The sequence below is a fragment of the Nyctibius grandis genome, chromosome 31 (genome assembly GCF_013368605.1).
Source record: "Nyctibius grandis isolate bNycGra1 chromosome 31, bNycGra1.pri, whole genome shotgun sequence".
Taxonomy (NCBI): Eukaryota; Metazoa; Chordata; class Aves; order Nyctibiiformes; family Nyctibiidae; genus Nyctibius; species Nyctibius grandis.
The window spans coordinates 403,959-416,090 of record NC_090688.1 but is presented as its reverse complement, the minus strand read 5'-3'; the positions used below and the strand labels follow the sequence as shown (position 1 = coordinate 416,090).

The 12,132-nt window shown below is 48.3% G+C and overlaps 1 protein-coding gene across 5 annotated transcripts in view; it reads right to left on the bottom strand.

Annotated features, from left to right (window-relative positions):
* Positions 1-12,132, bottom strand: part of PIP5K1C (phosphatidylinositol-4-phosphate 5-kinase type 1 gamma) — a 51,004-nt gene that overhangs the window by 17,763 nt on the left and 21,109 nt on the right. For all 5 annotated transcript variants that reach the window (XM_068420976.1, XM_068420980.1, XM_068420979.1 and 2 more), the window contains exons 2-6: positions 6,634-6,665; positions 4,227-4,313; positions 3,755-3,885; positions 3,023-3,140; positions 945-1,097 (exon numbers count right to left, since the gene is read on the bottom strand). In XM_068420976.1, coding sequence (XP_068277077.1) covers positions 945-1,097; positions 3,023-3,140; positions 3,755-3,885; positions 4,227-4,313; positions 6,634-6,665 — 521 coding nt within the window. The remainder of the gene's footprint in view (positions 1-944; positions 1,098-3,022; positions 3,141-3,754; positions 3,886-4,226; positions 4,314-6,633; positions 6,666-12,132) is intronic.

Here is a 12,132-nt window from a genome sequence, read left to right as displayed (position 1 = left end):
ATTCTGTGACTGTCCCTTGCAAAAGCAAGTGACTGGCTGTCAGTTTGTATATCTACAGATGTCCAAGACCCTGTCCCACTTTGGCAGATTTTCTCCAGTAAATATCGAGCGAGTCAAGTGTTTTCATAAAAACAGTGTATGATCACATAAATCAAACCCACTGCAACATGCACACAGATGGGGCAGCGTTAACAGTGCAGTGCTTGCCATCACCTTCTCCATGGCAGACAAATCCCTGGGTGGCTCTAACTGAACTTCAGTGCCCTCACCTATAGAGCTGCACCCTTCACCACAGTTATGGAGGGAGCCAGCTCCTGGATTACACACCAAAGCACCAGTTTGGTTCTGATTTACTACTTGTCACCACATGCAAGTCCTCTGGGTCTCAATATATTGCCTCGCTAGCCCTGAGATTTAGGCAACAACTACCTGCAGCAGACTGGATGTGCAAAGCTGGCTGATATCAAAGGAGTCTTTAGCTTCGTATTGCAGCCAGAACAACCAGCAACTGCCCTCAGAGTAACTCTGTTAAACAGCAGATACCCCGGGACAGCAGTGGTTTCCCCACAAAACCAAGGCAGTTGTGTTATTGCAATCAACAGCCATCCTCAAAGCCAGGCTGAGGCAGATGCATGGTGCCAAGTGAAGAAGAACGAACTAGTGCTGCAAAACCCAGAAACACACATCTGGGAAGCCATTTTCAGGCCAGAACATGCCTACAAGCTATGGCACAATTATCTGCCTCAAGTTTACCCACGCAGTTTGCAAATAACTGGCAGGATTTGTGCTTCTGGGACTGGCTTCGTGACAGTTAACGTTGTCCCTGGCACAGGGCGGGTAGGCCACAGGAAACCCAGCTGGAGGACATGCCCTGTACGATGCTTTGGACAGAAAAGCTGTCACGACAAACCCAAGTTGGGTCCAAGGTGCTGGGTGATACACACCATGTAGTAGCCAGGAAGGAGCTTCTGTAGAAATTCAGCTTCCTTGTGCATCACAGTTTTTATGATGAATTCATCGTCGCTGGTGACATAGAAGAGGGAGCCGCTGGCACCAGGGTTTGACAGCTCTATCAGAGGCTCATTACATAATGAATACTAGGGAGGAAAAGAAAAAAAGATTATGTTTTTAGTCCCCCCTCATTGCACACTGAATTCCATGCCCTTGAGGGCCTTCCCCAGCACGCTGTCTCCCCGTTAGATTAAGGGGCAGCAAAGCTTAAGTGAGAACTATTTTCGTTACAGGTTAGGTCTAAGCAGCAAAGCTGATGGACAATTTACAATTACAGACTGAAATTACAGTTCAGAGCATCCCAGCTGCTCAGAATCAAGCTAATAATCTGCTTTCAGTAACACCCAGGCTTCATAATGACATCTTATCTTTTCCCATTGTGCGTGTATCGCGTTTAGGCTTCTTTCAGCACATTACCGCAAGCGCAGACGGAAAGATGTGATTTTAAGAGACATAACAGCCTGCTCAGGGTACCACCCCTCACCGTGCTGGAGGGAACACAATGCACTGGCTGTTCTCAGCAGCCTCCTCTGGCCTTGTGCTCCCCTGTTACAGAGGACTTTTACACATCTCACCCCCTCAATCCTGCTAGAAACACATGAAAAGTATTAGAGCAGGTGCTCAAACAAGAAGAGAGGGATCGGCGCTGTGTAAGCACAGCAAGGGGTGCTGCACTGGGAACTGAACTGGGAGGACGTTTCCAGACATCAGTATGCAAACAGCGGGTCCTCAAATGAGGACGTGCCGAGCAGCAGGGAAAGATGAAGAAAGGGCAAGCACACATGTGCACTTTGCAGCTAAGTACCGACCCCAAGGTAACTGCGTAGGTCGAGTGGGTTCAGGGCAGCACCACGCCAGAGCTGCCCCAGCAAGAGGTAAGATGGGGAGAGGGAGGTAGGGTATGTAAGGGACATAATGGGAGCAATAAATTAAATGCTCATCATTATGTACTGAAAACTGCTTTCAGCACTGCACAGATTAATGATCCAAGACTTTATCAAGTTAATTATCTCATGCATAATTAAAGGCATTTGCTGCTGTGGCAGGCAAGAGAGAATCAGGGGAAGCAGAAGCAACAAATCAGAGCAGTGACCTTTGCAACTGAGGCAGGCGCTTTGCCTCACCCAAGTTTTGAGCCACTCATCAAATCAGCCAGCGTTATCTTGGATGGCACAGATGGGGACCACTGTTCCTGTCAAACCGTGCAATGGCACAGATTTGTTTCTACTTGTAGGTGTTCAGCTACGATTTCCCCTATCTACAGACGAAGTCAGAAAAAAAGGGCTAATAAAAAAGGGGGAAGGTGTGTGCTCATTCGGATGTGTTCCCTTCCCCGGTTCAACAAATGTCCTTCTCTAAAGAGCAGGACATCACACACGTGCAAGGGACCAAATTCAACCCCAGTGTACTCCAAGCCCTGACAACTCATACTACTACGTATTTTAAGAACAGCCTTTCCAGCTCTGAGGAGCTTTCTGAGCACAAGAACAAGCTGTATTTTATTCTGACTTTGTAAGATGATTAAAATAACTACACTCACATAGCTCTTGAGTGAGTACACAAGGAAAAATTCCCATCTTTGTCCTCAGAGCCCCGGGGGACATTACAGGGTTGCACCCAGCAGAACACAACTCCTTTTTGCTTATAAACACAGTAAGTTATTGTCACCACAAGCAACAGAGTGGGAACCTCATCACACAGCGCACGCTGGATGCGGATCACTTCCCCTCCCTCCAGTGTGAGCTGGCAGCTACCTCTTAGCAAACGAAGACTTGGGCTGAGTGGTGCTGGTCTTGCTGGGACTGTCACTGGATCTCCTCCAAAACTGAACACAGTTCTAAAATCCACAGCTTGTTCCCACTCCTTGCTGGGATCAGAACAATTCCTCAACTCTTTTCTGTCCCTTTTAGGCAAGAATTGCTGACAGCCTTGATTTAGGGGCAAGTTTCTTGTGTTACTCTAGACCATCTCAAATAAGGGACGAGAGACAAATACAAAAATATATCCATACCAAATAATCATCTGGACGAATCCCAAAGAGTTCTCGGAAGTACCGAAAAGCCACTGGTGCATAAGTCTTGAACCTGAAGTCAGCGTAATGGTGAGCCGGGGTGAGATTACTGCCTTCGCTGCACAGAACAGACATCACATGAGCAGGGCCTCTGTGTTACCATTCACCAGGTATGTACAGTCACATCAAGGCTACTGTATATTTAAGATGAATTGAGCCTTGCAAAAAGACATCTTAAGAACAACAACAAAAAATATCTTTTTTCTGTCGCAGGACAACAGGAAAATAGGTTTTAAATTATCTGTCAAAATCTATTTCCAAAGAGTGAAAGGAACAACCACTTGCCAAGCAGAATATATTTACACAGAGAATATAGCTTTTATGAGCTTTGTTTATTCACAGAGTTAAAGAGCTCCCTGAATGAGTTTCTTCCATCTCAAACATGGTATAATTCCATGGAAGAAATTCTGGACGGACAGGTAGAAAGAAAAGCACGTAGGAAGGCTAACAAACTCAGTGTATAGTACTGCATCTTACACTGGACCTCCTTGCAAGCCAGTGTACTGCAGAATCTAACACTTCCCGCTGTTATGTTTGTATGTAATGGATGCATATTTAAAACATTTAGAGCATCCAACTCTGATCTAAAGACAGATGGAAGCTCTCTTGAAAAACTAGTGAGAGGAAAAGAAATAACTCATCCATTTGTTTTGTTTCCCCTGTCCCCTTTACCTTGGGAAAAAAATGCTTTCCACCACGTAGAAGTCCTGCATCAGGACATCTCTCTCTGGCTTGGAGCTCAGATTGCCGACAGTATATCCAATCCCCAGCTGGATGGCCCCCTTCAGAGTGGATGAGGTGGTCTGGCAGAAAGAAAAGAGCAGTCAGCGAGTATTTCGCAGCAGATTATCCCGATAACATCCCCTATATTACAACACAGTCGTGTCTATGACTTCTATGGGGTCGTCTTGGCCACTACATCCTGCTAAACAAGACCAACCAGCTGCTGAAGAGATGGATTAAGGCTTCCAGAAGGTTTGCAAGATTATGCAGTGTAAGGGTGCTGCATAAAATCTGAATCAGATTGGCAGCTATTAACAAACGGAACCAGGAAAGCTCTGCTGTGCTACCGCTAACCTGGGGCCCCAACTTCTCAGACTGCCACCTACACATCGCTGCCAGTCCCCACTCCACAAAACCAAACCTTTTTGTAGGTGGTTTCACCAGAAGCATCCACGCCTCGATGCCCTATCTTCTTTCCTTGGCCAGGCTGTCCTGGTAGCGATGGTCCCTGCAATGAAAGAACACGGCTCAAGTGAGGACAGAAGCTGACCTGGCCGACAAAAACAAGCAGAGCAGCACGGGCACAACCACACTGCTGTGGGTGTAAAGGACAGAGGGATTGCGCTCCAGCACTGGAGAAAAACCTGCAGCGTGCAAACAGGTGTAATTGGCACCAGCAAGCCTTAAACTAGGCTGTTTGCATTATACATCCATCCCTCAAGACAAGATGTCTCAAGAATACCCAACCACTCCACCTGACACCTGGGCAGAGCCCTCAGCAAAGACGCTGAGCTCAGGAAAGATCCGCTTGTTTCCCAGCTGCCAAGATTCTGCAGCAGTTGCTTGACTGTGGTTTCTCATTGATTTAAAATAGTAATGTATTAAATCAAACAGCGAGAGAAGTTTATGCTTAAAAATCCCATGCCCTCAGGTGTCATATCGATACCTCGTGCTGCACTGGAGAAATAAGAGACAGACAACAGGGACAACACAACCCCACCCCTGCGTTCACATGGAGATAATCCGTTTAAGCGAGATCTCATTTGTTTACAACTCAAAGGCCGAGCCCACACAGGGTGAACTGCACTAACGGCTCTTCCTGAAGTTTTGCAAAGAGTTTAGAGAAGCACTACAGGACTGCCAGCACTTCAGAGTGAGAACAAACCTACTGCTATCCCATTCTCCTCCTCTTCTACCTCTGAGTCGGCCTGGGCCTTTTTTTGACGATCCAGGAGGGAGGAGATTGTGGCTGCACCCTTTAACAAGCCAACGTAATCATGGTTTGTGAAGTCCTATACAGATCCCTTTGCAACCCCAGAGTACAGAATACTCTGCCACGAAGCAATGTTTCACCTGCTCCCCAGTGGGCTGCGGAGCCCAGCAGACAGCTAAAACCGCCAGTGAGCCCCCAGTGACCGTTGGGGGTTTGGTACATCACAGAACAGCCAGGCTTTGGATGCTCCTTCAAGCAGCGTGCAGAGAGATCCAAGGTCATTTCCCAAGTGACAATATTATATCACTGTCTCTCTCAAGTGCTGCACAGACCCATCTCTCAGAACCGATGTCTACAGCAGACAATGGATAATTTTGTTCAGACTACAAAGGTTCTTTGTGTTTTAGCTTTTAATCAAGAGCTTGCAGCTATTTCTGGTCAAACTGCTTATACTTCTGCTCCTAAGGGGCAGTCTGATTTCTCCTTCAAAAACCTTATTTCCTATTCTGTTTTAAACATTCAGCACAGCCAGGCTTGCTGCCGAGCACTCCTTCTCCAAGCAGTCGTGATTAGCAGTACAGCTTATCCTTTCCTTGCAGCTTCTAACCAGCAAGCTGGATCCTATTACACGCAAGCTCAAGCTGTATCGCCCTGCCTCGCCACGTGGCTCGTCATCCTCCTCTCAAAGCAATCAACAGACACAGGTATTGGTTAAGAGATCGTCATCACATGAAATGCAGTAACAGAAGTATCTTCCACAGTCCCTTGCTCTACCTGTGACTGTGTTTCCAGGACAAGAAAAAGTGGGGTATTTGTGCATTGAACAAAGCAACCAACTTTCATAGAAGTTGAGCTTCCTATCATGCATATTTCTGGGAAGGCAAAAAGAATCAAGTGTCACATTCCTGGCAGTTTTACAGGAAGATTTTGCTATCCATGCATACAAAAGCTCATCATCCCAGGTGAGTAATGTAAGGAGGTATGTCAGAAAGTTAGATCAAACAAAAATCATTTGAACATGGCACCCTAAACCAAGAGTGTGGGCCTCAGGGAACAGCTTTCAGGCACTGGTCCTCCTACTAGATTCCCTGCTGCCAGCTGTGAAGAGTTTTGCTGCAGAAGGAAACAGTCATTCAGCAACTTAAGACCTGGATTATGTGTGAGAGAAGATCAGTTCCTCGAGATGTTCCCCTGTTTTATGGCTTCACAAATTACAGCCTCCTTGACTTGTTCCCAGGAGTGGGTAAGACTCAACACAGATCCCTGGAGATGCCCAATCTACAGATTCTCCATTTATCGCCTGCAGGTTCTGGTGAGGAAGAGGAGCCCTCAGCCACTTACTTACAGATATCATGGATCACACAGCTAAAATTGGCCACGCTGTGGGCATAGTCCCTTCACATCCCCTCTGTGACTGCGGTGAGGCCAGTGCAGGGCCTCCAGAGACCTGCCACTAATTTTCTTTCTCCCAAATAACAGACATCAAATTTTCAGTAATCTTAAATGTTTTTTGAAATCCAGCTTTGCTCAACAAAGTCAGGCAGAAGTGTTTTCTCGAGCTCTGTGTTCTCATTTCTCAGCACGGGGTTTTCAAGGCCAGCTTTACACATCTCACCTCGGTGATGGCTGTCTTCTTCAGTGCCAAACCTGAGGAGAGAAGGGAAGAGCATCAGTAAAAGTAGGGACATCAGAAAAAAAGACACCGAGAAAATAGCCTATTGCTTTGCTCTTTCAAACAAGCTGGAAAGCCTTTAAAAGCAGCTGGTTTTGCTCAGTTTTCAGTTTCACTAGTGCAGGAGTCTGGAGTTATAGGAGTCACCCAAATAATTTCATATTCAGAAGCACAAAGATGCACAGTTTTTCCTACCAATAATGTTTCCTAGAGGCTTCAGTAGAGAGAGCTCTTGTAAATCCCTGCGGCACCATAAGTAATAGGTCCACGCTACGCTGAAGAGTCGGTTACATACAGAAGCCCAGAGAGACACTTGTGAAGCTGCTTTCCAGCCACTCACAAGGCACTTGACAAACGGTATTGATAATTGAATCTATTTATAGAACCCGATGTCCAAATATACCACAAAAATGAATGCATCACTTATCTCTACCACTGCCCTGGGGAGAAGCCACCATTACTCCATTACAGTGAACTGTGAGAAATTAGGATTTCGCCTAGAGCTTTTAGATCCATAATCAGAGCTGGAAATACAGGCCCAAATCCCCCTCCAACATGAGGCCATCTTTCCATTTCCTAGCACAAGCCCTGGTTTGCAAGAGGCTCCTTATTTTTAGGCAACAGTGAGAACAGGCTCCTCTGCCGCCAGCCCCAAGGTGCGTTTGCTGACCTGCTGAGAGCCTCACACGTGGGACCACAAGCTCCAGCCCAGGTGACTCAAGAGACACCATGAACAAGGATCAAGAGCTGCTTAAGAAGAGCTCCCCAGCCCACCCTGGCAGCACAACAGCCCCTGCCAAGGCAGCTCCCCAGCCAGCTCCGCATGCAGAGCCCAGAGATTAGGACAGAAGCCCGCATGTAAAGAACGCAAACCTACGTGACAGATTTAAGGCCATCTGTTTCCAGGTACAATTCTGCTGCTTCCTGCCCCTGTCTGCAGCATTCCTACAACACAGATCCTTAAGCAACCCACAATCCTTTAGAAATGGCTTAATTTTGCAAGAGACCATTAAGCGGAGCTTGAGAGTTTTGGCTGTGAAGAAGAAAGGCTCTTCCAAGCCCATGACTTTTCCCCACTAGAAAGCAACGGGTGGATTACACAACCGCTGCCAGTGTGCAAATCCTCTGACTCAAGTGGGGTATTGACACTCAAGCTGGGGAGCAGGAAGAGCCCCAGAGGATCCAGCCCAACATGCTGCTGCTTCAGCATCTGCCCCATTTGGACAAGGAGGAACTATGAAGGTTTAACTTGGGTAACTGCTCAACCTCCTCAAACGCAAGCGGCAACGCTTCAGGGCTTGTTTCAAAAGGAGCCTGAGCAAGAAATTGGGCATAACAGGAGCACGATGCTCTGCAGATGACAACAGTGCTAGGAGGGCGTGTGACTCAGTTGTACTTCAGGAAATATTTCGGACACTGGGAAGCAAAAAAACAACAAACCCAACAAAAACCCCTTGGTGGTCGCAGGGGAGATGAAATTGCTCTCCATCAGAAGTGCTGAGGTTATCTCCTTGTCCGGTCTCAGCAGACTGTGGATCCCCTGGTGTGAAACAGGTCTTGTCAATGTGGCATTTTGAACTGTCTGCAACGCAACCCCCCAGCCCGACAGCGTTTGCAAAGCCAGAGCAGCACGGGAAGATGCACTTCTTGTTGTTCTGTTTTAAGCTGTGCTCTCTAGTCGCCAAGTTTCACATCAGGAACAGAATCACAGGACTGCAGCAAAGGTCTGAAATCCTGCTCCCTCCATGAGCGCTGCATCACACAACCCCATCTCAAACGGGAAGACGGGAGGCGAGCGGAGGGGAACCCCTCACTGGCGCAGAGCAGCGCCCCCCCGTCACCCACCTGGGTTACACACCCCTCAGCCGAGGGGCCGTCACCTACACGGGTGGGCACCGCGCGTGACGGGCGACGTGACACCCCGTCATTCCCTGCAGCTCTTTGGGACCGCACCAGCACGCCGCTCAGAGGACCACGGCCTGCTCAAACGCCGCATCAGCTGTTGTGCTGAAAGATGAGTTCTTTGGCCTAAGACAACACAATATCATGATCACTCAACAAAAAGCTCCGCAATGGCCAGGGGAGCAGGAGGTAGGGCACTGAGTGAGCATTTGGCTAACGAACTTCCACGGCACGAGCTGGAGCAGCAACTTGAGACCACAGAGGAACCCAACGGGGCAAACGCTGCTACGCTGAACACTGGAAATCGCTGGGAACACACCACGGCCGAGAGGGCCCCGGGCCAGGGAGACTATGTCCTCCCTGCCACGGCCGAGACCGCTCTCCCACTGCACTAATCTCTCTTCTGCACTTTGTCACAATTCCAGAGCAGGAGATTATCTTTAATTTTGTGATAATTACCACAAGCCACTTTCATTCCCAGCTTTTAAGTGTCTGCTGCTGTACACGTACCAAGTGTGGAATCAACACCAACTGCCTGTGTGAAGGAGAGGTACCAGCGGCGAGGAACTGCAGACCTCCAAGAGAAATGATGTTTCAGGTGGACAAGAGCATCAGCAGCAAAACCTCCCCCCCATCCCCTCAAAAAAGAAAAAAAAAAAAATTGTCTTTTTAAAATCAACTTGTCTAGGCAGAAAATGAAAAAACCCTTCCCCTGGCTACTCAGCACGTGGCACTCGGCTGTGCCCATCTCAAACAAGCTGACAGATGGCCTTGCGAAAACTGATTTCACTCCAGCTTTGGGGGTTACACAGCCACGAGAAACCGCACTCGGGTTTGCGGGGAACAGGAGCTCTGCTGCGGGAAGCTCCGACACTTAACGAGCTAATTGAAATGATTCTTATCAGGTTTGGTGCAGCTTAGTGAGGGAAACGTGATGAGCTCTGGAAGGGGAACCCCAGGATGAAACCCCAGCTTTCTGCCCGGCCTCCAGCTCGTGCCGGGGTTTTGCAGTGCGTTGCACACACGCTTGACCTGCTGCCTTCAGTTCCTCTTCTCATCTGCACACAGCTTTGAGGCAACCCTATCCCAACGCTCGAGCTCCTCCGGAGCCTCAGAAATGAACACTTCGCTTGTAGCATTCAGTAATTCTCATCTCTGATTTAACACTTATTTTTTCACGTGCCTCTCTGTTCACAGCCACAACCGCCTTGTCCGTCCCCGCCGCGACGCTGACACCCCGCAGGACAGGGATGAACCTGCTCCCGGGAACTCTCTGCACGTTTACTGTCCGACACAGAAAAGGGCTCCCGAGTTTCAACTCTACTGCACCAGAGGAGCATAAACCTACAGAGATGAGAGACCCCATTTCTCCTCTTACGCGATATATTGCGTCAATAAATGGGTGTTCAGACCTTTTTAGGCCCCTCACCCCCCTTCGCATACGCTTGACCGCTCGCTCCCAGTAAGCAAAGCACAACACAGGGCTCCGCTCACGAGGGAAACCCACGTCATCACCAGGTTTGTCGGCCTCATCAATGCTAAACTCACCAAGCGGTGCAGGGTTGGGATCAGAGCAGCTCCCTTGGCTTCTCCAACCCGCAGCCTCTCCAGATGCTGCCATCAGGGAAACGCAAGTGATGTCAGAAGTTTAAAAAAAAAAATAATCTTTGGGCTTAAAAGCAAACCTCATGAAAACCAGAAAATATTGCCCTTCGAATAAGTTTAAGTTAAAAACATGAGTTTCAAGTCTCATTTATATGCAGAGAATAAGTTTTAAAATCTAAGCAAGGAAAAAAAAAAGTCCGTCGGATCTCTCCAAACCAGCAAAGGCAAGCTGGCTAGCAAACCCCCTTTGGTGTAAATGCAGAAAGAGCCACGAGAGGCTTCTATCCACCGAAAAGGAATTTCTAAAGAAAGTTTACAAACATCCAGCAGAAGCCTGTTTAAGACCTAATAAAGAAGTCTACTTTATAAGACAAATGTATACACACACACATATATATAAATTGTATATATATATAAAATATATATATAAGTATTTGATGCTTTATGATGCTCTAGAGAAGTCAAATCAAATTTGAATAACTAATAGATTTATCTGGACTCCTTCCTCCAGCCAGAGATGGTGCTGCATCTTTAATAAAAGCTTCCCTTTATTAAAGTGTTTACCAGGAGCTATACAATGTGACTGCAACTAAAAATACATTAGAATATAAACACCACGTAAGCTCCTCAGCTGGAGGCTGTACCAACACGACCTCGCCAAAAATGCACCGCACCAGAGACTTGCAGTTAGCCCCTCACTCGCCACCGGGGGGGTGGCAATTGCAAATCAAACACGGCTCGTTTGCCAAGTGCAGTTCTCCAAAAGCGCTGGACCAGCAGTTTCTATTTGTTGTTGTTGGGTTTTTTTTATTTGTTCTTTAAACCACGGAGCTGACAGCAGCCTTTGCAAAATTGACATTTAATACTAATGCAGCGTAATCGGCTGGAAAGCTGTGAAATTCTGACAAGTCCCACACACACCCAAGGAGCTCTACATCTAATTTTACACTTATTCAGCTGAGAACAAGACGACGTGACACACCTGAGCAACCCATTTGGATGAGAACAGGAGGTGAAGGCTGCGACCAAGATGCTACGATAGGTCAAGTGCAAGGTCCTGCACGTGGGTCGGGGCAATCCCAAGCACAAATCCAGGCTGGGTGGAGAATGGGTTGAGAGCAGCCCTGAGGAGAAGGACTTGGGGAGATGGGTGACGAGAAGCTCACCATGAGCCAGCAATGTGCGCTGGCAGCCCAGAAAGCCAACGGTGTCCTGGGCTGCATCCCCAGCAGTGTGGCCAGTAGGTCGAGGGAGGGGATTCTGCCCCTCTGCTCCGCTCTCGGGAGACCCCCCCTGCAGTGCTGCGTCCAGCTCTGGGGCCCCAACACAAGAAGGACACGGAGCTGTTGGAGCGAGTCCAGAGGAGGCCACGAAGATGCTCAGAGGGCTGGAGCCCCTCTGCTCTGGAGACAGGCTGAGAGAGCTGGGGCTGTTCAGCCTGGAGAAGAGAAGGCTCCAGGGAGACCTTCTAGCACCTTCCAGTGCCTGAAGGGGCTACAGGAAAGCAGGAGAGGGGCTTTTGACAAGGGCATGGAGTGATAGGACGAGGGGGAACGGTTTTAAACTGAAAGAGGAGAGATTTAGATTAGATCTTAGGAAGAAATTCTTTGCTGTGAGGGTGGTGAGACCCTGGCCCAGGTTGCGCAGAGAAGCTGTGGCTGCCCCCTCCCTGGCAGTGTTCAAGGCCAGGTTGGATGGGGCTTGGAGCAACCTGGTCTGGTGGAAGGTGTCCCTGCCCGTGGCAGGAGGGTTGGAACTAGATGATCTTTAAGGTCCCTTCCAACCCAAACCATCCTGTGATTCTATGATTGTTCAATCCGACCACTCCAAATTCAGCCCCGTCTGGTCAGTGCACTATGTGCAAAAGCACTAAGAAACAGAGTGCTAAGGCACGAGCTGTGAAAGTTGAGGGCTACACTCATGTAGCAGACGTGT